The sequence below is a fragment of the Nesoenas mayeri genome (assembly GCF_963082525.1).
Source record: "Nesoenas mayeri genome assembly, chromosome: 4".
NCBI lineage: Eukaryota > Metazoa > Chordata > Aves > Columbiformes > Columbidae > Nesoenas > Nesoenas mayeri.
In genome coordinates, this window is record NC_137540.1 from 590,363 (window position 1) to 615,998 (window position 25,636).

Sequence of the window (25,636 nt, forward strand, 5' to 3'; positions counted from 1 at the left end):
CCTCCTAAGCACCCAGACTGGGAAAACACATTCCTGCCATTGTTCCTAAGTCTCTCCTGTTGCAAGTTGCTGTGTGTTTGATATCAGAGTGTGAAAGAATCTGAACTATGCTTGTTTTTCTGTCTTTTTAAATAATTTACTGACTGGGGAAGAATGAGGAAAAATGATTTGAATTAAGCCCATTGGGCCAACTGATCAATACAGATAAATCACTGCGGCTCTGTGACTCCTGCGGCGCCGCAGGCAGCGTAAGTCACCGCAGGGTCTGGCTGCCGAGATGCTCTACCTGTGCTCTGAGAGGTGACGCGAGTGCTTGGAGAGGACAGGATGTAACAGGGTCCTTTTTAAAGACAGAGGCTGAAACAGAGAATCTTCTCAGCTGGTCGGCTGTCTCTTTTCCAGGCCTGTTCTTTCTTCCTCTTTTCCAGTGAGTCAGATCGTAGCAAGAAGAGGAAAGTTGCAGAGCGTCTTTAATCCAGCTCCTCACTCAAGGCAGTAAGAGCCAGACCCGAGGCTGCCTTGGCCGTCACATTTCCGAGCGGCAGTCCTGTGTGAACCGCACACACAGGCTGTCCCGCAGCAAGTACTTTCTCAACATAGAGTGCTGAAATACTCTTTATGAAAGCTGTCGGAAGATCCCAGTGGGACAAAGTCCTCGAATCCGATAATCAACAAGAATGAAGCTTGTATACATCACCTCTCACACTAATAACCAAAGCCCCGCTGTTCCTATTCAAGCGGGTTGTCTGGTTAGCGTCAGGGAATGTCAGTGGGACCCTTTCTTTGTGCGGGGCAGAGCGCAGTGTGAGCGTGGCCCGTCAGACAGACGCGAAGGGCACTCGAAGGGCGCGCTCGCAGCGCTGCGGTGGGCGCGCTGGGTGCTTCAGGTGAGCCGCCTCACCTCTCCAGGCCTTTGCTCCCCTCGCTGGAAAAGGGATAAATGCCTCTTTCTTGGATAAGCAGCCTGGGGGTTACCGAAGAGATGTGATAACACAGAGGTGTGACGCGCAAGGCCAGTCATTAATTACAATGTTTGACTGTTCCTGAGTTCAAGCAAGGAGCGGCTGTTGCTCACAGCTGCCATCAGCTCTGAGCAGTCCCAGCACATCCTGCTGCAGCCCAGGGCAAAGAGCGTCTCTTAAAAGAAACACCATCTCTGGTCTCCTGCAACCTCTGGCCATTTTGCTGCAGCGCTTGACGCTTTGGTGGATCCCAGCAGTCGCCCCGGCTGTACCCGTGGGCCTTCTCATCCACGGAATAATCTCTCCTCACCATTCCTCCCTGCCTGATTTTGGTGCCAGGGAGAGAAGAAGAGGGAGAGGTGGTTTCCTGCATGTGGAGCTGGGAACTGTATAAAAAATCCATGTGTACATCCACGCACGTGGTTGTGACCCCTTATTTCACCCAGGGCCTTTCCTCACAGTGCTGTGGTGGGGAGCTTTTTGCCAAGAGCTGGTGGTGGTAATGGCAGCAAACCTGAGCAGAAGCCTCTGATCCTCTGCCTCCTCACCCAGAGAGACTTCGAGGAGCTTGGTACCGCGCTCCCAGTTCCCATGAGGCACTTACAGCCTGTTGTGCGGCAACCCAGCCATCCCAAGTGGTGCTTCTCAAAGAGGAACAACAAACAGCGTCCGACATCAGCTGGAAACAACAACACGACAGCTGCCCGCACACTGAGGAAGGGGCCCGAGGGAGACGAGGCCAGAGCTGCGGGGTAGAGCCCTGAGCCTGCCTGGGATCTTTTCCTAAAGCTTTTTTCTTTGTGTTGGTTGAAGCCCGAGGCTGTTAGAGCTGTGAGATGCTCTGAAGGCATTGCCTGGGGGGAGTTGTGCTCTAGAAGTTGTGAAGAGGTACATATTGTGGAAAAGAAAGTCCTGATCTGAGCATATTCACACACTTGATCGAAGCATTCTGAACTGAGAGCTTTTTTCTGTGGTGTTTTCACTTAAGGAAAGTTTTCATCTGAGCATAAAGAGAGGCGGGGGTGTGACTCGTTCCTGTATAGGTGAGGAGACATTGTTGTCCAAGATCCATGACATGGAATATCATTCCTTATACTTCAGTTCTTTCTAAGCAGTCCTCCTTGTCTGTAGTCCAAGTTGTGAAGGGATAAAGCTCACTGCAGATTCTCTCCTTCCCAGAATTTACCAGAAGCGCTCTGTGAGCCTCAAAAGATTCCGTGACAGACACATCGAGCTGACACCATTATGGTCCGGCTTCTTTTTAATTGGCCTCGTCTGTTATGCTTATTTTTAGAACCATGACTGAACCTTAATTAAGAACGACGTTGCTTTGAGTAGATTGTGGCCTCGCTCGGTCGAAATCTTAATAGGCTTCTGAGTGCTTTAGTTTTTCCTTCATCTCCTGCTTAGCAGCTCGGCACAGGCACTGCAGCAATGCGACAGGACATCTGTAGAACGTACCCTTGTTGCGCTGATGCTGCTTTTAGATGGGACTGTCTCAGCGACAGGTCGGATGAACACTTAACTCCCCACGAGCTCTCTGGGTGTGCTGTGGTAGAAATACATCGCTTTATCGGGCCACTGATGACTCCAAGTTGCTAACTGGTGAGCCGCAGCATCGTCCTCCCGGCTTTCGCTCGTTAGCTTTCTAAAAGGCCAAGTTATGTCCCATTATGGTCTGCAAGGATAAAATTCAGTCTGTGTTTCCTAAGAGAAGGTGCTTTCCTTGTGAAATCCTTCTCTCCCGCTCCAGCAGCTCACTTGGAGCCTCTGACGCCGTGTCTGACCGCACAGCAAGGACCTGCCCAGCTGTGCCCAGGTGTGCCCAGCTGTGCCCAGCTGTGCCCAGCTGTGCCCAGGGTCCTGCTCTGCGAAACAGCAGATGCAGCACATGAGGGAGGGAGCTGCTTCCTTCCCGCCTCTCATCCTCTAGAAACCAGTCCCATAAACTGGCCATGATGACAGTCATCCACCTGCCATTCTTGTCTTATTTGAACATCTTTTTCATCTTATTTTTCTTCCCCTAAAACTGCCCCACTTGGAGATCTAGGACAAGGGAAATTTTTGCACGCAAATGTAGAAAAATTTACAAAGGCAATTTGAAGATACTGTGTTGTTTGTTTTGCTTAAAGATAACGCCTTTTTATACAGATATGTCTGTGTGCTCTCAGAGGACGCTGGTCCAGAGTACATTTGAATTGCAAAGCGCTTGGGTTATGTGTGTGCTCTGGCATCGTAAGGAACAGTACGTAGAGAGCAGCAATTAGCTTGAGTGCATTGTTCTGTGCGGGTTTAGTTTGTAACCTCGGGAAGAAGATCAATGACCGTTTGGTCATACTGTGAAGAAAGCTTGAGATGGCTGTTCTTCAGAAGGTAACGCATTTGTGGAGTTAATGCCAAGGTATCTTTATATAAAGTTCCATTATTGTTTTGCATACAAAGCAGAAAAATAATCTAGAGAGATTACAGAGAAGAACTGTAGCTCCTAATAAGAGCTACAAAGCTATTAATGGTAAAATAGAAATGTCGGTATGGTCTTTGCAGCCCAGACTGCATCAAGCCTTTGTTGCCAGACTGCGTTAGAGGAGACTATCGGAAAATGCCGCGGTTAGTGTAGAAACAAGGAGACCCAGATAACCGTTTTCCAGTTTACAGTGTGAATTTGGCAGTGTCTGGTGCGTGATCTGTGTTACAACTGCCACGGATCCCGTTTAGACGCCAGCGCTGCATCGGGGTCCGCTGACTTCTCCGGGTGTCTCCACCCCAAGGCGTTTGTTGTGATGCCAGCCCGACCTGGATGCCCACGCTCTCTGATCGCTGGAGGTGTCCGGACGAACCAGGAGCCGCTTTTCCAGCCTGGGCACTTAGAACAGAGGGGTCATTTTCCCCGTTACCTGAACTGGAGAAGCTTTTAGTAATAAGGTTGTCCAAAAGTTTTCACAAGTATGGTACAGGTGCAGCCCTTGAGGAACTAGTGTAAAGGATAAGGGGATGAGGTGGTTTTGATGATGATAATGATTACTATTATTATCATCATTATTATCATTATTATATTACATTGTTATTATTATATTAATATTATATTACAGTTGTGGTTTTTGAAATCCGATGACCTCCTGGAACAGTGTCGGCTGTTGCTCCTGGTTTTGTAGAAAGTGACTGAGCTACACCAATTTTGTGCCAGTTAAAGATATGATGATTTATTTGTCTTAAATAAGGAATTAGCTGCTGCATTTGCAAGTTTTATCCCTCAGCCTGTTTGTCTGGGTGAATCAGGATCTGACGTATGGGGCCTTACGAAAGCAGTTCTGCCCTACTTGCCAGAAGAGTTTGGTCTTGTGCTAGTTTGTATTGCTTTTTGTGCTCTGCAGTAAAGCAAGCGTCACCAAAAGCTGTTGCAAAATTGGCGGATTAACCGTGTTCAGCTCCCCCCGGATCTGAAATAGGAGATAGCTGTTGTCCTGTAGCCACCGTGGTGCTCACTGTCACATTACACTCCAGTTCCAGTCCTCCCTAATTGAGCAATAATAACCATAAACCAAGCTGAAGGAAGCAGTGTGAAGCAAGGTGCTATTTTCAGGTGTTCCCGGAGGCTGGAGCGAGGGACTTGTCGGCATTCCCCAGCGCCCACAGGCGGGCACAGACAGCGCCGGCCGTGCCTTTCTTTACGCCCCCTGAGCTCCGTCCCGGGACAGTGCTTTGGTCTATTCAGCGGGGACAGGATCCAGCCCTCTGTTCCCCTGTTCTCTGCCTTTGGGTGCGTGTGTGCGTAGACCCCCCGTCGCCCATCCTGCCGCCTCCTCACAGCTCCCCTGCAACACGAGCTGGCCATCGTGTGCCCCCAGCGCTTCCTCTCCTGCCTTAAGCTCACCCGGGATTCAGTTACCCGTAATCCACGTTTGCAGGGTCAGGTAGGTGTGGAAACAATGCAAGGTTATCCTGCGCTGAGCTGGGACGGCGTGTCTTCTGACTGAAATTCACAGCTTCGCTGTCCACTTGTGGTATTATTACAAGGATAACAACCAGAAGGGTTTAAAATACCCGTGGCTCAAAAGATTGGCTGCACAGCTCCCTCGCAGCTTTTTACTGAGCAAATCAAGGGATAATGTGCTTTGCTTGTGATCGTTCAGTGTGCTTCCCCAAGCAAAACAATAATGCTGGGGGACTGGACTGCTCGAAGGTACAAAGGCAGCCTTTCAGTGTCTGCAATGAAAGAGGCAAGGATGCGGGTTATTCCCAACAAACAGTTTGTCAGCTTCCCATCCAGCAGCGTCCAGGCTCCCTGGGCAGGGTCATACCTACACGTGCAGTGCCGAAACGCCGCTGGGTCAGCGTGCCCTCCCGCTCAGCTCTCGTTCAGACAACCCTGTCACAACAAGCGTTAAAAGCAGAAATGTGCCCTTTTCTTTTTTCTGCTAGCTGATGAGTGAGTGACCTTTGCTGATGAAACCCCTGTGGAAAACCTGCTGGTGAAATGGTTCTAGCTCTCACTTTCTGCCAATGCTTTTCTGTGTTGTAGAACATCAGCTGGTGCCCATGTTAACTTGTGCCACTGAAGGATGTGACCCTATCGTTTTTTACTTTGTACGCCTTCCTGTATCTTTCCCCAGTCTCGGGCAGTACTGGGAGAGTCCTCTTTAGGTGTCTGGTTGACATCGACAAGAGGGTGTTTTAATCTGTTTGCTGCTTTATTCAGGACATGCTGTGCTGTGGAATTTTCAGTGAGACAAAGACTTTAGAGATGTGTCACATCCTCTTCTTGCATTTCTGCTTTCTAGGTGGTCGAGGCTGTCCTGCAGGCTGTCACACTTGGATCTTCGGTGTTGTACAGGAGTGGTGCTGCCCATCGTTCTCGCAGGAGGAGTTAGAAACTGCGGAGACGAGCACTAGAGCAAGGGGAGAGATTCCCTGTGGGAAGCAGGGAGAGGATTAAGGCCAAGCCCAAAGGCCAGGGTGAAGGAGAGTCTGTGCGGCATGCTCAGGGACCTGATCGCTAATCCCCTGCTTTGACTTTCCATTGCACCATTATGTGCTTTAAATAAGGTTGTCGGTGTTGTTTTCCTCCCGGTCGCTGCCGCTGGCTTTCCTCGGCGCGGCCAGCCGAGCGGCGCCCGCTCAGGCGCTGCGGGGACAGCTGGCGCTTGCTCCTCACGTCCCTTCCTGCGTTTTTAGCAGCACTTGAGGAGAGATCAAAACAGCACCGTGAGGGCTCCCACCCCCTCGCGGTATTTGATTCTTTAGATGACTTTGCCAGCCGTCGCTTGAGAGCGCAGGGAACCTTTGGAGCAAAGGGGCCCTTTAGCATCCGTCGCAATCCCGTGCGGCTGCCAGCCGGGAAAGTGCTGCCTGTGAGTGGCCCAGGGGCAAAGCTCCTGGCTGGGAGGAGCAGGGGGAGGCCCCCGCTCCCTGGTACCCCCTTGCCTGCCCACGCCTGTTGCCCTGCAGACACGATGGGGAGCGGCTTGTCTGAGTATCAGGAACGGCACGTGGTTCCTGCTTGATTCATGTGGAAAAGACAAAAATATAGTGAAGCAGAAGTGACCGTGAGCGATTTTAAATGTGGCTGTTGGTGTTACTTCACGTTCATCTTCCCTGGAAGAGCTGGGCTGTTGCTGATGTGCAAAATCCTTCTGCTTTCACGCAGGCGGAGTGAAACTCCAGGCCGACCTCACTCCTGGCATTCGGTCAAACTTGCGGAGAACCAGCCCGATCCCAGCATGATGCAAATATCTCAGGGTACGCTTGGCACCCCTTGGCATCAGTCCTACCACTCCAGGTAAGCGCTGCACGGCTCCGGTCCTGCGCTGCGTGGCCAGAGGTGTAAAGCGGTTTTGGTTTAGCAGCATTTGCCCTGGGTTTACGTTTCTCCCAAGGTGTAGAAATCAACCTCCAAAGCTCGCATGCTGCTCAACTAGTCCCCCAGTCCTGTGTCCTTCCTTATTTGTAGTGTCACGCTGGCTTTGGGGAGGCTCTGCGTCGGGCCCAAGGATGCGTTGTGATGGCACCACTTACAAGATGGGGGTTTAAATCTAGAGCACAGGAGTGAAGGAAGGGGATAAAAGATGTGGTAGAAAAATGTTACTAGTTGCCTCCATAGAGCTGGACAGGTTTACACACAGCCAGGGGTGGGATAGGAGAGAGGGAGGCTTTGGTTCCTGTCTGGGTACCCAGATAAAGTGGCCTTGTTCTCCTCCTTAGAGTGCTCGGTGAGGTGATTAACAGCTTGGCAATGAATTGCTTGAAAAATCCCTGTTGCTGCCAAGATGGGAGCCCGCTGTCGGGACAGGAAGCTTTCTGCGGATCCCCATACCCCTCAGCTCCCCCGAGCGGCCCCAAAATGCGCTTGGTGATAAGCCCTGGCTCATCTTCAGGGGGACGAGTTTAAGTTCTGCCCATGGAGGGTTTTCCCTGGAAAGGCAGAAGCGTTTCCGGAGCAGCAAACTCTCCCTTGTAGCCCCTGGGATTTAAGCCCTGCTTCTTGTACAGGTGAGACCAAGCCTTGGCAGCGGGGAGGGAAAATAAAACAGGGCAGCAACAAAAGTGAGGGAGTGGCTGAAAAAGAAAGTACGTTAGATTGTTCAGCACAGATGGTGCCGCAGCACATTCCTTCCCACTGCGGGGTTTGCTCCGCACCCCAGCGCCTGGCACAGCGCTTGGCAGCGGCCGTGTCTCCGGGTGCCTGCGGAGGAGCACGGGGAACACCTAGTGGCCGGCTGGCCGGGCCGGGCATGGCCAGGGAGGTCAGGTTTGTTGAACTAAAAGAGAGTGCTGCATTTCAGGGAGGAAACCGCCCTTACTCTGAGTTTTGCCAGATCGTTTTCTGCCTGTGTCTGCGTTCCTCTGCGTGTCTCTGCGGACATGCTGCTGTTTCCCCTTGCAGGCAGGGTTCCTTCTGCCTTTGCTTGTCCCTGGCAGCCCTCTCCCCGCTGTCCTTTGGGCTCGGGGTGTCAGTCCAGCAGCGTGGAAGTGACTGCGCTGGGATATGACCTGGAGCAAGCGTTAGGCTCTTCTGCAGACACTTGTTAGCGAGGGGCTGTTACCAAATGCATTTGCTGGCTCCTCGATTCCCAGGCCTGCTGCGCATCCCCCGCTGCGTGGAGCAGGTTTGGGTCTTATCCCAATGAAGCAAAGCACGCAGAAATTGAGTTTTGCCTTTCCCCGTGCCAAAGTTCCCTCTCCTCCTCCCTCTCCCTTTCTTTTCCTTTCCTTTCTTTCTCTTTCCCTCTGCCAGGTCTGCAAATGTAGCTGCGAGGGACTAGAGAAAGCTCTGTCTAAGGGAGGGGAGCTGGGAACAGAAGGAAGGAAAGTGAAATCCTCAAGCCAGTCCAAGGGTATTTGCCCAAATCTGGGAGGGTAAACTAGCAAGGGCAAACTGCAGATACATTTTTGATATCCCCATGTGAGATGTAAAGAGAACTGTGGCCTGCACAGGGAGCTCTCTTCCAGCTGATAGAAGGACCTCTGAATATCCTTCTTCACGCACACATCTCTGGAGGCCACGAGTCCTCTTCCAGTACCCGTGCTGAGGACCTTTCCAGGCGCACGTGCACCTGCTGGGTGGTGGTGACGCCTTCCTGGGGCGTCCCCAGCCTGTTGCTGTTGCTGCACCCCCACTTGCCTCCACGCACATTCACGCGCATCACTTCTCTGTCGTGTCAGTTTAGTTTTCTCACAGCAGACAAACTATCCCTGGGACAGCTGAATTTCCAGGAAGCCTGCCAGGGCATAGCCTTCATCTCCATAAAAAGAAATGAAATGGGAAAAAAAGAAAGAGATTAGATTCCCCGCAGAACGCCTCTCGTGCTCTCCTCCTCCTCCTCCTCCTCGGTGGCGGCAGCGCTCATTCAGCTTTCCAAGTGCCTTGGATGGGTCTGATGGGTGGGGTTGATCCTCCCTGGCTCCAGAGATGCGCTGTCTTTCTGTCTGCGTTTCCCTCCCACCATTCTGTGGTAAATAAGAGCCATGTGTTGCAATGTCAAGTAGTTCCTCTTGGTGAACTGGGATGACTGCAAACAGGGGATGGAGTACGGCCCAAATATGGGGTTTCGTCTGCACTTCTCAAAACTAAACATCTTGCTTCTGAGCTCACTTATAAGTTGTTGTGCCTCTCCTCTGCTGACAGTGGGTTTTTACTCTGCTCTCGCTCTTCCTCAGCTCCTCAACCAGCGATCTCTCTGGCTACGAGCATGGCTATCTGAGGAGAAGTCCCGACCAGTACAGCTCCCGGGGCAGCATGGAGAGCTTGGACCACTCCTCCCCTGCCTACTACCCTTGTCACCTGTCCCCGGCCAAATCCACCAACAGCATCGACCAGCTCTCCCACCTCCACAGCAAGAGAGACTCTGCCTACAGCTCCTTCTCCACCAACTCCAGCATCCCTGAGTATCCCGCTCCGCCGCTGGGCAAGGAGCACTCCTGCTCCACGGACAGCGTGCACTCCCGCGGCGGCCCGCAGGAGGGGATGAGGCAAGCCGACATCCGGTACGTCAGGACGGTCTACGATGCCCAGCGAGGGATCTCCGAGGAGTACGAGGTGAAGTCCTCCACCTTGCTCCCGAGCTGCGAGGCCCGTGCCCCGCTGGACGGTCGCGGCCGCGGCACGCTGCACGGCTTCGGCCGGCACAGCGCAGCTCCCTCCTGGGCACAGCCGGCCCAGGGCTCCTCGGACAGCCAGAACCAGCCCCCCAGGGGGCCCCCTTTGCCCCCTGCCCGCAGCGACAGCTACGCGGCCATCAGGCACCACGAGAGGCCCAGCTCCTGCGCTGGCCTTGACCTGAGCAAGCCCAGTCGAAGCCAGCCAAAAGGGACGTGGCCTCCGCTTGCCAGCACTCTCTCCCAGGGGCTGAAGAGCCCCTTTGCAGAAGGGCTTCTGCACACCGTGGTGGAGAAGAGCCCAGAGAGCAGCCCCACCGTGAAGCCCAAGCAGAGCTACTCCCAGCCGGGGCAGCCCCTGCTGCCTACTGGTGTCTACCCGGTACCTTCCCCAGAGCCGCACTACGCCCACGTGCCCCAGCCTTCGGCAAGCAGTAACGGGACGCTTTATCCAGCTCTGGCCAAAGAAAGCAGCTACTCGCCACCCATTCCAGTCTCAAAGGCTGTAGCCAGCAGCACCTTGGGCTTTGATGAGAATGGAAACCAAAGCACTACGAACAGATCAGCTGTCTTCTACCAGTCCCTAGCTGCTGAGAAAAAGCATGATGCTGCAGCAAAACTTCTCCAGCAAAAACCTGCTAGCTCGGCTGGCGCAGAAGTCTGCCTGACCACATCGAGAAAGGAGGAGTTGTTACCCAAACACAGCTTCCAAGCTCCACCGCCACAGCTGAGGGATGCTGGGGAGAGAAGACCCCATTACCAGCCCAAAGAGGACTGGATGGCCGAATCCCAGGAGGACAAAAATGGTAATGCACAGATAAACGAGAGAGATGCTGCTGCTCATCACCAGTGGGGTCACAGCACGGCCAAACAGTATGGCTTCTCCTCCTTGCAGAACATCCCAGAGAGTTCCAGGAGGCAAAGCAGCTCCGAGCTGAGGGAGATGCAGCCAGGGGAGGGCTATTGCAACACCAGACTGTCCTTCTTGAACAGCAGCTGTAAAGAGGAGAAGGATCACAGGGGACAGGGGCCCAGACAGTGGAGTGACATGAACACACAGGCCTTTGGGAGTCAGGAAGAGGAGGGCATGAGCACGGCCCCATTCCATGCTGCTGAGCCCAAGTGCGAAGAGCCCCCTTCGCCGCAGCACCCAAAGACCTCTGATTTTGGGAGGAGCCGGCTCAGTTCTAGCAGCACCCAGAGCTTTCCCTACGGCAAACCAGAGCCCAGCAAGCCCCGCTGCTCGGTGCTGGAGAAGGTCAGCAAGTTTGAGCAGCGAGAGCAGAGCACTCACCGGCCGCCCAGCGCTGGCGTGCCCAGCTTCGGCCAGCACTACGGGCCGAGCAGGGCGAGCCAGCCCTCGGGCGCCAGGTCCTCGCTCAACAGCCTGGAGGACACGTGGGGCAAGCTCCACGAGCCCGGCCACCTGCCCGCTGAGCCAGGCAGGCTCTCCAGCCCCTCCGTCAGGAACGGGAAGCTTGAAGAGCTCGACTGGCGCCCCGTGGAGCTGCAGATGGTGGCTTCGGCGAAGCAGGCGAGAGCCAGCGAATGCTACAGCCTGTGTCCTGAAAGCAAGGCACAAGTAAGGACGGCTCAGCTGCCGAGGAGTAAAAGCACGTTCCAGCTAGGAGAGAAGCCGGAGAAGGAGGTCCTCTGGAAGGACAACATCCAGGATGCCCACGGCTCGCAGCTGGACACACCGTTCAACAGGGCCTACAGGAACAGCATCAAAGACGCTCAGTCCAGGGTGCTGAGGGCCACTTCGTTCCGCCGTATCAGCCCCCCGTTTGGGAGCACGCCCAAGAGGACCGCGCAGAGGCCCGCCTCGGCCCACGTGGGCACGAGGAGCACGGCTGCATCGCCGCACACCCCGAAGGAGAGGCACAGCGTCACGCCGACAGAAGGCAGCCTCTCCGCCATGGACTATGCCAAGGCGCAGCACATCTTGCGCATCGGGGGCCGAAGGCGGCTGACGGCGGAGCAGAAGAAGCGGTCATACTCAGAGCCGGAGAAGATGAATGAGGTGGGCATCTCTGACGGGGACCAGTCACCTTTCTCCTTCCAGAAGAAAGGGCTCCATTTTGTCTTCCCAGAGAATACGGTGGCCGACCGGCGTAAGATCTTCGAAAGGGATGGCAAAACTTCCTCCACAGCCAGCATCTCCAAGCCGGAGCTCAAGCAGCTCCAGCAGAGCGCCCTTGCTGACTACATGCAGCGCAAAACGGGGAGACGGCCGTCCTCGCAGGACGTGGGGCTGCTGCGGGAGCGCTCCCACAGCTCCTACCTACAGGCAGGTGGCCCAGACAGCCAGAGCCTTTCCTCCGCCTCCAGCATGAATTCCCTGCAGGACCAGAACCTGTACCGCCGGAGAGAGTCCCTAGAGCAGGTGTGCAGGACGGGGCGGATATCTTCCACCCTGCCTCCTGGACTGATGGGCTGCTTCGACGTGAGCGGAGATGAGAAGAAGAAAGGGCAGAAGGACAGCTCGGTCACGAGCCGCCTGAAAACAGACAGGTGCCGGGATTCCAGAGCCAAAGCGGAGCTCAGCAAAGCCACACAGACAGACCTGGGCACGCAGGGCCAGCTGCGCTGCAGGAAGCAGGAGCAGGGCTTTGAAAGACGCTCGAGCACCAGGAAATCTGGGAAATCCATGTCTGTGGAAGACTTGCTCGATAGGTACGACAATCAGAAAGTCCCTGTGCATGTACGTTCCAGATCGTCTCCCACGGCAGATAAGGAACACCAGGTATGTGCAAACTGGATTGTACATTCAATCAAGTGGTGCCCTCTGAACCAGGGAAAGAGAGGGGATGTCAGAGAGCAGGGTGATGTTCAGTCAATTACTGCGCTGGTTAGAGAGAAGTTATTATAATTGCATGTTGAGATAGAGACCAGTTGTTGCGTTTAAACTGCCAGCATGCTGTTGTAAGTGTTCGCCTGTGGGGTACCGCTTCTGTTCAGCTCTCGTTGCTGAGGCTGTTTCAGGGATTCCAGAGGTGCTGGGATTTCAATACATTTGCTGGTAACGTGTGTGTGTTCCTGCTGCTGCTGACATCCCACCCGAGGTGTCCTGTGCTCAGCACTGAGCACCTTTCTGGTGGCGTGAAGGTGGTGACACGCTGTTGCTGCTCTTCTGCCTTCCCCAGCTTTCCTGGGGTGAAGCAGAGAAGCTGAGAGGCCGCTGGAAGTTGCTCTGGCTGTGCCTGACACAGCTGGGAGACGCTCGGCACAGGCACTGCCAGGTAATCGTTATGTTTTGCCTCCAGCCCTGGAGGGAAACACTGCAGAGAAAACTTAGCAGAGACCCTGGCCACTCTTTCTGTGTCCCCTGCTTGGCAGTTGGGAACATGGCACTGAGGTCGCAAATGGGGAATTTGGTGATGATCAACAGTAGAAACGGCCTGACTTCTTAAGCAAAAACTGCTATCTGAAACTGCTCGGACCTGCTTAGGTAACTGCAGCTGGTTGAGCTGCACGGATTTACAGCAGCGGTGGGTCTGCTGCCCCATCCCCATTTCCACACCAGGCTCCATTCAGCACGGAGGGAGGGAGGAAACAACCAGAGCGTGTGGACAACTCCTCGCTCCAAATAGCCTGAGCGTTTGGACAGTCCCGCGCATTTACTGGGCAGCTGAGATCAAACACAACTCCTTCTACTCCTGCACTTGCTACTGGCCCAAGAACAGAGTATCTGGGTGCAGCAAAGTGATATGGGGTCACGTAGTGTAAAGGAGGCTCTGGGCATCAGGCTCATCTGTGCGATTTTGTCACACTCATGTATAGTAGGAGGACAGTCCTTAAGAAGGAGTTAGGGTGAAGGCTGAGCTGCGGCTTTTCTCTGCCTCCTGGAACAGTCAGAGCAGCAACAAAAACAAGCATCTGGAAAAGGAAAAATCACTAAAATGTGCTTTTCAGTGGCAGGCTGGACAACACACAGCCCTAGTTCAGTTTTAGCCCAAGCCCTCCCTTGGGCAGGGCACATACAGGGTAGTTCTTGAGGTCTTTATTTCCCCCTTGTTGCCACGTTTTCAGCCCCAGCTCCTGCCCGTTGGCGCTGGTGAGGGAACGGGTGAGCAGCCCGCTCCGGGGAGCGCCCAGAGCAGCCCTGGCTGTTGTCTGTTGTATCTGCTTCTGCAATGAGGATTTAGTCCCAGAGGCAGCAAGGCACTTGTGAAAAAGCTGTTCTTGCATCCTAACTCAGGAAGGCGTGCTGGACTGCAAACATATACACCAATCTGTCAGTGTCTGTTTGAAAGGGAAGTATAAGTGCTCTCTTAATTAGGTGTTTCTGAATTGTCTCCAATACAAGTCCACAGTTACAGAAGTGGGGGACAAAGCCAAAGCAACAAGGTGGGGGTTTTGTTGGTTTTTTGGGTTTTTTTTACCCTTTTCAGATTTTTTGTGGGAAATGTGTATTTCCAGTGCAGCAGCCAACTTGTCCGCCTCACTGTATGTTCTTCAGGGCCTTGCGTACAGTGTATAATGTTCCTGTCAGGCTGCATATAAATCACATTGCAGTATCACTGTAGGAATTTGTTTAAAGATATAAGGCAATTGATAGCCGTGTGGAATTATTAGCGCTCAGTCTCCAGAACACATTCTCAGCCTCCTTCCCTCTGCTTTTTCAGTCTCTCAGGCTGCATATCTCCTAAATCAGGATGTGCGCTCACCCTCCTCCGCGGCCACGCCGACCAGAGCAGCGAACTGCTGAGGCTGTGGGGAGGGGGCGCTGAAATGCTCCACGCTAAACGATCGCACGGGGGAAAATACCAGCTCTTGAAAAGCAGGCTTAGCGTTGGCTTTCATGTCTCATAATAGCCTGGTGTCCTGTGGTGGGACCTCTGGGGCACACAGAGGCAGATTCACAAAGGTATTTCAGCTGCAGAATTTCTCTGGTTTTAGATGACATAAATGCCTAAAGAAGAGGTAGTTCCTGCGCTTTGGCTTTCAAAAGAACCGAGTGACAGACTTTGTGATGGTTTTCAGCACTGTGGCTTTGTTCGTTCAGCATCTGGCGCATGTCAGCGCTGGTTTGGCACCGGGCTGGCCCAGGTTATTCACTCTTTAGCGTCCTGGTTAAGGCTGCGTCAGAGGCGCCTCGGCTTCTTGCTTGCCTGGAAAACACAGGGGATGAGCACCCGGTCCCACTGGCACCGGTGAGCAGGATTTTAGGCAGGAACAGGGTGCTGGCAGGCAGGACACCATGCCAGAGTTTGCCTCCCAGCTGTATATGGCAAATGCTGTACTTTCTTACTAGGCAGCATCAACATTTTGTTACTTTGGTTTGCTTTTTGCTTGCTGTTAACGCTTTCTTTGCACTCCAGGACCTGCTGAGAGGGGAAAACAGCGAATTTGGCCCCATGGTGAGAGATCCTTTCTATGTGGTCAGCGCAGGAGCCAGGTAGGTGTATGTTAACGTCCCCTTTGTCGCCGCAGGGTCAGCTCTTGTCCTGCTGCCAGCAGCAGTTGGCATGTGGTGTCTGGATTGTGACAAACTAGGGAAACATCTGCACGCACACAGTTCTGGGTGTGCTGTGCCCCGCAGAGTCAGGAGGAGTAAGGTGCTGTGAGCTTTTTTGTTCCACCGTAGACATGAATTCACTATCAATTCCTCCTCGTGTCATCTCAGAGCATATTTCTGCAGCCAGTTTCCATTTAGGTACCTTCCTGCTGTCTCCACTGAAGGATTCTAAAGGGAAAAATGCCTCGACGTCCCACTCTGGCTTTCCCCAGGGTGCTGCCTCCCCGAAAGCCAGTATCCATTTTCATGGTTACCTTGCTGAACGGGGGGCTTTGTGTTTCGGCTGCTTCCCTGCGTGCAGGCAGGATGTTTTGCTCAGCCCCAGGAGCCAGAGAAATGCTTTTAAAAATAGAAAAATGTAATAATAAAACTCATCATATTAGGACTTATGCAACAATCCGCTTAGCGGTGGGTTGTTTTGCAGTTAAGTAGAACTGAAGTTGATCTTGCTGTATTTACATTTAAATAATAAATAGACGCTTGCCCTAAGCTCTGAGTACCCAGACAGCTCACTCACATTGCAGTAAAAGCCAGAGGAGGGCCTGACGGAGTTATTCGCAGAGGAGCTGTGTTTATCTGCCCGCAGCGCTCAGCACGCAGCTCCGGCCGGCCAGTCCCAGCCCAGCCCAGCTGGAGCCTCCTCCCGCCCGCCTGGCCGCTCTTGCCCCTCAGGACACACATGCTGGTTTGGGGGGCTCCGGCTGCCTTCAGGCACGGCCTTTCACAGTTATTTAAAACACACACTTTTACTTGGATTTAGAATAACTTCGTTCATTTTTTTCCCCAAGAACAGCACACAGTGCGCTGGGAGCGCTTCTTGCTCCACCAGCTCTAGAATCCACCGTGGCTTCCGCAGTAGGAGAGAGAGATCTTTCGATTAGAGAATCATCATCTGGTGTTGGTGACAAACGCTGAGCATCTGAAAAAAAATACACATTGCTACTGTCCAGGAAGCCCAGACAATACCGAGAGCAGTCTGTCTGGGGAGCTCCCACCCCAGGCAGACACTGCCAAATCCTCTTCTCCGTCACACCGTAATAAAGCCAGAACGACCCGTGTCTTTGGCAGAGTTACTCTTAATTTGTAGCACTACATCTGGGAGCAAATTTGGGGCCCAAGTCTCAAATATCACAGCTTGGCTGTGTTAGATTATTTGAACAGTGCATCTCGAGAACAGAAGATATATTGGCAGTAGAGCTTTATTGTATTTTATTTATGGTATGGCCTCATGTTTCTAGGCCATCTCTTGAATCTGCTGGCACTGTTACTCATTTTGTTTCCCAGCTAGATAGCCATATAGGCAAATAGGTTTGGCTCTGTGTTCTGACAGGATCCTCACCCAGAGGTGTTCCTCAGGCTCAAATGAGAACCTCTGCAAAGATCTGGAAAGAGCCATTTAATCTGCTGACCTTGCAGCCTGACCCTCCGTCCGCAGCTCAAGTGTCTTGGCTGTGACTGTTCTAACACCTGTCTGAGTGGAGCTTTTTTAACAACAGCATTCCCAAGGTTGTAAGAGCTTTTTTCCCTTTTTCTCTGCAGTCAAAATACTGCACGTTTTGGCCTCAGTTCTCAGAGACAGTTGAATCATTTAATGGCAGCTTTCCAAAAGGAGCAGATAATGTAATGGGAATTTTTGGCCCATAAAGCTGAAATTCTTAAAATGATCAGCAATTGAGAGTGGAGCTTGATGGCAGATAATGTCAAGTAGTCTTCCTTACAGCAGTCACTAGTAACCTCATCTGTTACAAACAAAATCCAAACGAAGGCTGAAAGGAACTTAGGTTTTCCTAAGGCACTTAGGTTTTCCTACGCTTGTTTCTATGGGGTGATCGTGGTGATGCTTGTGTGTTGTGTGATCTTGCATGTGGCCAGAGCGATGGGAGACGCTGAGTGGGAATGGACATGGCTCTGTGTCCCCAGCATCACTAGGCTGGATTTTAGTACCGGTTTCAAAGCATGACTGGACCTCGCTTGGATCAGCAGGCACTGACCCAGCCCTCCGATGTGGTTGTGTAATTTTCTCATTAAGAAGGTGCCCAGTGACTTTTCTTGTTTGTTGATTAATTGTTAATCTTATCGTGGTCTGTCTCTTGGTTTTCAGGTCTACCACCAAGAAAGAAAGAAGCCATTCAGAAAAAATGGCGTTCACAAGTTATTACCCTCATCCTCACCGCAGCAGCGACGTTGCCACCGGGTCCGCCACACTGACCGAGAACCACAAGCTCTCAGAACTTTCCAGGCCAGATAGCAGGACTTCTGCATTTGTCCCATCCCCAACAGAGGCAAGGAGTCACTATCCTGAGCAAAAGCAAGGCTTTAAACCCTTGTTCCTTAACCTTATTCCTTCTGGATCTAGCCAGTCCTCCCTGAATACGCCCACTCAGACTCCTTCAGACTTCCAGACTGCAGGTCCGAGACAGCACCATGCCAAACGAGATGCTGGTCCTCCCGAGGGCAGCGGTAATATTCAAGCACAGTCTTTCGATGCTGTCCAGGATAGGTTCCCTGAGACTCCCACGGAAGAAATGATGTGGAGAAGGAAAGCGGGGCCGCTTCACAGACCCCTGCCACCCAAAGTGGTGTGGGCTCACTTGATGAAAGACAACAGCCACTCCAGGGCTGTGGTGCCTCCTCCAGCAGCTGGGCCGAAGTTGTCCCAGAGGTGGCAGTCCCTGCCGACACACAGCAGCACTTCTTCTGACCCAGACACTCCTTCTCCCCAGGGCACAACCCATCTCCACATCTCGGAATCGGCCCTGCAGCTCACGCCGCCGGCGCTGCTGCAGGACGATGACGATGACGAGGTGTTTGTCATGCCTTCCCAGCCCGCTCCATCCTTCTCAGCCCCGCTGCCATCCCGTCCTCCTCCTGAGCTGAGCTCTTGCCCTTCTGCAAACTGCGAGGAGGAATTCCCACCTCTGCCCCCACCGGCGGTGCTGCAGGAGAGCGGGGCAGCTGGAGGCAAATCCGCCGGGCTCACAGAGGAGCCCGCAGCAAGGTAAGGGGGGCCGTAACACGGCGTCTCGGGCGCTGTAAGGCCATATACAGTAAGATATGCGGGACTCCAGACAAATGGCACTGACCTCCGCGGTTCTGCATGCCGCCGTGACCCACCCACAGCTGCGAGCTCAGTGCACATGCCATGAGGGGAGAGGGACAGACAGACAGACGCGCTGCCTCTGGGCTTTGCTGGCTGCCAAGAGCCTCGTCAAATGATGTGGGCAAGGCAGGGGCAGAGCAAGAAGACGGAAAGCTTTGCGGCCCGTCAGCAGATGCACTGACAGGTGCTTCACCGGCACGGCAAAGCAGATTAGGGTGAGAAACTGTCCTGGTCTAGTTCTGTCTGCAGTTACCAAATGGGTTTCAGTGGGGTTGTTTCTTGCTCGCTCCAGCATGCAGAGTTAAAATGGCTGCTAACCCCTTCCAGTTACTGGTTTTGAGAGAGAACTCTGAGAATCCATGACAGTTTTTCTAAACAGTTAAGAGTTTCCCAGAATACATTTAGACCTGGCACAAAATAAGGCTATTATGAAACAGCGACCATCTGCTAAGAAGTGACAACAGAAATATGTCACAGTAACACATATTTCTCTGAAGGACAGGACTTTGGGCCGGGTGCCCAGCTGGTTTCACTCGGCACAGCTTCCTGTGCTCCCCGAGCTGCTCTCGTCTCTGTCAGGGAAGAATGTGGCCGGGCTGCGATAGCGAGTGGCTTTTCCAGCGTGAAAAGGACAAATGATACAGACTGCTCAGGGTACGCTCCCAAGTGGTGAGACTCAATGTCCCCAACCTGCGAGCAGAGAACCAGCTGGCTTGTCCCTTTCTAGTCCTTTCTGTGTTGCAGTGACAGGAAGAGCAGCGTCCACGTTGAGGGGATGGAACACTGCTGCCAGTAGCTTCATGGTGTGTTGAGATGTGAATTAAGAGACAAACATAACTGTTAGGCCTTCATGTGTTCACAGCAGTCTTGTCTGGTGAGTTTGTCTTCATCTCACAGAATTTTTCTCTCTGTCGCAGCTTGCAAAGCTTTCCCAAAGCCCCGGCCGAGAGGGAGGTGACGGAGCTGGGCACCAGTATCGGTGAGAATAGTTGGCCCCTCTCACCACCTGCGTCACAGCGGACTAGCTCTCCGCCTGCTGTGGATAAGCAGCACCAGTTACCTGCTGCTTCTGAAGGTGCTCAGAGCTCCGATAGAGAGCTCACAGCTCCACCTGAAGGCAGCCGCAGCGAGCCAGCAGGCGCCACCGGGGAGTCCCAAACCAGCAGCCTGGGCACCGGGACACCCAGCGCGGCACCTCCAGCCACGACAAAGACAAAGACCCCAGAGGATATGAAGTCAGAGGCTCTAGCAAAAGAGATCATCCATAAAGACAAGTCTCTGGCCGATATCCTGGATCCAGATTCCAAAATGAAGACAACCATGGACTTAATGGAAGGGCTTTTCCCCAGTGGAACGAGCTTGCTGAAGGAGAACAACATGAAAAGAAAGATGACGCAGAAGAAAGCTGGCAGGACAGTACCCACAGAAGACACGTAAGCACTGCTTGTTTGGGTCGTGCGGTGCGGCAGACTTGCTGCTTGCTCGCTTTTGAGGACAGGCCTGCGCTGAACTTTTGCACGTGTGCCAAGGTGGATTCTGGCAGAGGGGGAGTTTGCCGGTTCCCAGGCGCGGGGACTGGCACAGCCTCTCTGAACGCCCTCTCGTGAGCTCGGCTTTCCTGAGCTCACCTCTCTGCGCTGTGGAGGAAAAGGTGCTGAGCCTGGTAACAGGGCAGGAAATGAACCATCTCCAGAGATGTTATTTGATTTTGCTATCTTAATCTTTGTAATCTGAAGCAATTCAGTCCAAAGCACAGAGATATCAGAGTAAAATCAAGACTCAAACGGTGTCAGGCAGAAAGATAATGAGAGGCCAGATTTTGGAAGGAGGGATGGGGGCACCTATTTATAGGGGGATGCACAGGTCGGCCCAGGTCCTGCAGCGTGGTTGCTCTAGGGTAGAGACTCCAGGTGATAGCTGGAGAACTCCAGAGGCGTAAGTTTGGTGCACCACGCCAGGCTGAGCTGTGCAATGCCCTGATCCTGCGTTCTGCAGAGGGGAGCACAGCTGACGGGCACCCTCTGACGGCAGGAACCCGCCGCTTCCTCTGCGGTTAATAGCGCTGGGAGGGTAACACAGGCTCAACTCAGACTGAACTCTTTTTTTCCTTCGTTGTGGTGTAGGAAAGAAGAAAAGGAAACTCCTGTAACCCTGGTCACCTGTCCTGCTTATTACAGTGTTTCGGCACCCAAAGCGGAACTGCTGAATAAAATCAAGGACTTGCCAGAAGAAATAGGCGAGGAAGAGGAGTTACTGGACATCAATGAGAAGAAGGTAAACTCAGCACATACCACCATTTGCTGGTTACATTCCTGAAATATTTAATAAGCCCTAAAGTAAAGTGGTTTTCTGTTTGCGTAGGGCTTGGGTGCATTTAAGCCACTTGCGAAGCTTCATTAGGGTGACCCCAATGGAATGACGAGGACTAACCTGAGTACTTACTGCAGGACCAGGCTGTCTCAGCATGTGGTTTCACTCGAGGATTTTCCTCCTGGGCAGAGCAAGCTTAGCAATTTTACCTGCTGCTGGACTCAGCCCAAATATCAGTTACTCTTTTTCCCTACACCTGATTCTTTCTTGGTCCTGCTGAAAGCCGTGTGTGCCTCGGCTTCAGTCAGCACAGCCTCTGCGTGATGACTTGCATGGGGAGGAGGAAACATTGTCCTCTCGTTTTGCAGCTACATTTCACTGAGGAATGGCCCCTGCAGTCCTTGCTGTAGGCTTGGGTGCTCTGTCTTCCAGGGCTTTTGCAGGGCCTTCTAATTTGCCCCTGTGGTTGTCTCACGTCGGTTACCTGCTCATTACAGACATGTTGTGAAGCTCACAAATCCCCAGGAGCCACAGGCGGGTACTTGCGTGTCTGTGCCTCCATTTACAGACCTGCTGCCTTAATGGCAAAAGCAGCTCTGCCTGCCTGCAAATTTAAAACATCCTACATTGCACTGGACAGAGTAGCACAGCCTACATTTCATGCTGTCTGTACAACAGCAGAGTTTAAACAACCTGAAGGACACAAATATTTGTGCAAATGCCATATGCTGTGAATGTTTAGTTCTTCCTGCACTGAAATCAGTCATAGGTTTAAAGAAAGGCTCCCAAACTCAGCCTCTGTCACAGTGCGGGGAACTCCTGTGTCTCTAGCACACTTCCACATCTCTGGGTCCTCATCCCCGGGCCAGGTGTCCCAAGAGCAGAGAGAAGCTGTGAGGCCGAGTGGCGGATGGGAAGAAGCAGTTTATCCTGCAGCGCTGCCTTGGAGAGCTCCCCTCTCTTTTCCACGTTGCCTTACTTCTCTCTGCTCTCAGCTTCTATCTGCTAAGCAAAGTCTGTTCCCTGCCAGGCTTCGACACCATGGCAGCCAGACCAGGACCTGCATCCAAATGCTCTGTAACACACACGGTGAATAGTGGATTAGCTCTGTTTTGTGTGGCATTTGAGGTACAGGTAAGACCGCACTGGGTCTTTAGAGAACAGTCGCACCCTGATGGAAGGGACTGGAGACACTGGCCGTGCCTGCCATCTCCTCTTTCTGTGGTCCTACACCAATTCTGGGTAGCAAATCTACACAGGTAGATCATGCATGTGTTGCTAGTCAAAAGCATTTGGCTAACACCTTCGTCTGCTGCTTTAATTATCCATCCCAAGCCATAGAGCACTCAGCTTCAAAGGTCATCACAGCCATATCTGTAGCACTCGATTGATTCTTGGGGTGCCTGGTTATAGCGATGTGAAAGGTAGGGGTGATTAAACAAGGCGAGGGTGCTGCTCCAAGGAGTAGCTGGATGTGCTGCAAGCATCTGACAGGCTTGCAAGCAGACGTGAGCCTGCCATGGAGGACAAGTCCCAGGCCTCAAAGGTTACATTTGCATGGAAAAACAGAAATAGATGGGAGTGATTAGGCCCAGACAGCAAGATCTGCCGGTGTGTTTGTTCATGGTCTGTGTGGAATAACATTTGCATAGGAATTCTCCGAGAAGGCAGCTACTCTGAGAGGTCATTTGGATAAAACAAGCTCATTTCCATTGTAAGTATGCAAAGGAGCTATATTGCTTGGCATTTGGGATCGCAGGAGAGTCACTGATTAATGAACACAATGCAAGTATTTCGCAGCTGTCCGGCTCCCATGCCTTCAGAACAAAGGTGTGGCACGCTGGGCCTTCCCGTGGCCTCCTGCTGCGGGTGGAGGGCCGGTCTGCACCTTGAGCAAGGCTCCCGGAGCGCGGGGAACAGCCGCTGAGCAGCTGGGCCCTCCTGGAAACCGCTGGGGTTAATGCCAGACTTTGTGTCCGGCCCACAGCACTGTAATCATTGAAAATGCATCCTTCGTTTGCTCCTCAGGATTTAGTCTAGCAATCAGCTGGTGAGGACCTCGGCATTAGCGTCATAGGCACAGGGAAGGGCAAGTGTTGGTTCGTGTCCCTGGATGCTCCCTGTCCTACCGAAGGGAGAATCCAAGTAGAGTTTTGGTTGTCCCTTATCCCAGCAGGTGGGATTTAGCAGCACTTTTGCTCTCCTCTTCCCCTGAGCTGCCTTGCTAACAAACAGCATGATTTAGCCGTCCTTCCCCCGTAAGCCTGGTAGCTGACGTTTGTTTGAAGAGAGTCTTACTGACATGTTACTCAGCCGTTGCGTGTAGGAGGAAGCTGCCGGCGGACTGTGGCGCAGCCGCAGACCGTGTGCTGCGGAGGGCGCACCCGAAGCGTGCGTACCATCTAGCGGTGTCTGGCCGAACACTGCTCTCGACTTCCCAGCTGCCAAACCAGCCTTTTGAGCCCAGCTCTGGTAGGCCACCCAGGGGATAAGGACCAATTCAGAGCAACCCCCAGCCTGGCAGGTTTGAAGATCCCTCCTCCTTTGAAACAGACTGCTGTCCCACTTGGAATTCCCGTCAGTTTTGATGGAAAGAAGCCTGTGTTAGTAAACTTCGGGAGAATATTTTCAGGCAACCTTATGATTTACTTCTATTTCATCCTGCAGCGTTTGTATGCAGAGCAGATTAATGTATTAATACATAAAATGGTGCCCCAGCAGTGCATGAACTGAAGATGCTGAACATACCCAGCCCTTGTGTGGAGAGCGTTTCCCGCTCTCTGTGCTCTCAGCTCTGACTAATGGAAGCAAGAGCTGCAAGCTCCAGGCCACCGACTTCTGCTTTTGCATATGTCTTTCCCCTAAACCCTGACAGAAATTAGGATCTCCAGCACATGTGCAGCGCTGCTGCTTCTGGAGTAACTGAACCCCGGGGGCTCCTTTTCTCTGCCAGTGAAATGCTTGCCAGCGTTTTTGCAAAATGGGTGCATGTTCGCCGTGGTTTTGCTCAGTCGCCGGGGAAATTTAGAGCGACTTTAGTTTAAACGCTTGGTTGATCCTCCCTGTGTGAGGCGGGGAGTTCTGCTCACAGCTGAATTGGAGACTTGCACCTCAACACCAAAGTGGACAAGTAAGGAGCAGTCAGTCGTTTCAGGGCACTGTAGGGAAGGGAAGTATGTAACCATTCCTTCTTCCTTGCTGAGTCCTATGTAAGTAGCAAGGGCCAGCTCAGTCTCCTGTCCTGTCGCTAATACAGCTTAAATCCATTATTCTGCCAGTTAGTTGCTTTCTACAGTTCTGGGCTGTAAAAAATACAACATGCAAACAGGAAATCCCAGGCTGGGGCAGGAGTGGGAATATGCAGGAGATGTGACTGGAACTCTTTTCGCTCTGATACTTTAAAGAAGTTTTTGAAGGAAGGTGCATACGATTATCCTCTTTCAGATGTCAGCTCCTGGGTATCGGAATACAGCACACCAAATCAGATGTCTCTTCTAAAAGTGTTTGTTGGTGGTAGAACAAATTTATCTTCGTGTAATCTGATCGGGTACTCAGATTATCACCTAGATGTGGAATTTCGGAGTTTTCTCTGTTTCCTCTTTCATGTCCTCTTTGTCAGCCGTTGACCCTGCTCCTCAGGAACTGCAGCCACATCCTCCTGCTGTCCTCACGCGTATGACCAGGGTGGTGGTGGTAATGACCCATGTGGCAATGTGTTTCCCTTCCGACAGGCTGAGCTCATCGGGAGCTTGACCCATAAGCTGGAAATCCTGAAGGAAGCCAAGGAGGGCCTGCTTGCGGACATTAAGATGAATAATGCGCTCGGAGAGGAGGTGGAGCTGCTGATCAGCCAGCTGTGCAAACCTAACGAGTTTGACAAATACAAGATGTTCATTGGCGATTTGGATAAGGTGGTGAACCTCTTGCTGTCCCTCTCAGGACGCCTGGCCCGGGTAGAGAATGTTTTGAGTAGTCTAGGGGAAAATGCCAACAGTGAAGAGCGGGTACGTATCTCTGCAGCCGTAGCATCGTGGCCGTCTTCAGGGTGCGGGACAGCAGCAGTCACAGGAATGTACTTGCATAAGCAAAGCCCTCCAAAAGCTTGTAGGGAGGCAGGTGCTTCAGTGCTTATGTATAAGCAGCAGTAAACACGGCTCTATCCCTGGCAGTCTTGGTCCCAGTTTGTATAAATGTCTCAGATCCTGCGGCTTTTGTCTCGAAACAGTGTGGCAGTGTTTGGGACAGCACGGCCGTGACCTGTGGCTGGGGCGCAGGCTGTTGTGGAACAACCCACCACCTTTTGCCTCGCTTAAAGCCACACGTTAACATTTTTTGGGTGGTGGTAGGAGACAAAGCTGGATTTTCCTGGTAGTTGTTGCTTTCAAGGAGGTTTTACAGACTTTCTTGGAGCACCTTCTGCTCCACATTGACTAGAACATTCAAGAGTCTGATTCAGTGGGATTCACATTGGGAGCTCATCCTCCTCCTCTGGGCTTTTGCGTGTGTGTTCGGGAGCTTAGAAGCCGTCCCAGCTCCCCAGAGGTGGCAGACGTGGCGCCGGGGGGATGAGAAGGGGGCGGTGAGCTTGGTGCTGCTGATACTGAAGCACTCTCTCTGGTGTGTGCAGAGTTCGCTGAACGAGAAGAGGAAACTGCTGGCTGGCCAGCACGAGGACGCCCGGGAGCTCAAGGAAAACCTTGACCGTCGAGAGCGCGTGGTCTTGGAGATCCTGGGCAACTACTTCTCCGAGGAACAGCTCCAGGATTACCAGCACTTTGTCAAGATGAAGTCCGCGCTCCTCATAGAGCAGCGAGAGCTGGACGATAAAATCAAACTGGGTCAGGAGCAGCTCAAGTGCCTGATGGAAAGCCTCCCCACGGACTTCACGCCCAGGGATGCGACAGCAGCAGCTGCCCTGGCTGCAGCACTTGCTACCTCCGCCGGGGCCGGGGGTAGAACACCTCCCGCCGCCTCCTCGCTCTGACCATCCCCAGGTGGACCCTGGGTCGCGTCCTCCTGCTCGAGTCCGTTTCACCCAAGTCCTGGGCAGGTGGTTCTCTGCAATGACAATGAACAGGTTGAAAACGAGATTTTAATGAAGGAAAAAAAAAGTAGCAATAATAAATGTTTTATTTTCCTTTCCTTACACCT

At 52.7% G+C, this 25,636-nt stretch overlaps 1 protein-coding gene across 1 annotated transcript in view; it reads left to right on the forward strand.

Moving 5' to 3' along the window:
• The window catches only part of SHROOM3 (shroom family member 3), a gene marked incomplete at both ends in the record, with an annotated part of 118,584 nt that extends 93,115 nt beyond the window's left edge, over window positions 1–25,469 (forward strand). Inside the window, 8 exons of the mRNA XM_080343723.1 lie at window positions 6,607–6,738; window positions 9,117–12,300; window positions 14,879–14,955; window positions 17,177–18,073; window positions 19,093–19,608; window positions 20,299–20,449; window positions 24,217–24,489; window positions 25,113–25,469. Coding sequence (XP_080199849.1) covers window positions 6,607–6,738; window positions 9,117–12,300; window positions 14,879–14,955; window positions 17,177–18,073; window positions 19,093–19,608; window positions 20,299–20,449; window positions 24,217–24,489; window positions 25,113–25,469 — 5,587 coding nt within the window. The remainder of the gene's footprint in view (window positions 1–6,606; window positions 6,739–9,116; window positions 12,301–14,878; window positions 14,956–17,176; window positions 18,074–19,092; window positions 19,609–20,298; window positions 20,450–24,216; window positions 24,490–25,112) is intronic.
• Window positions 25,470–25,636: the final 167 nt, after the last annotated feature.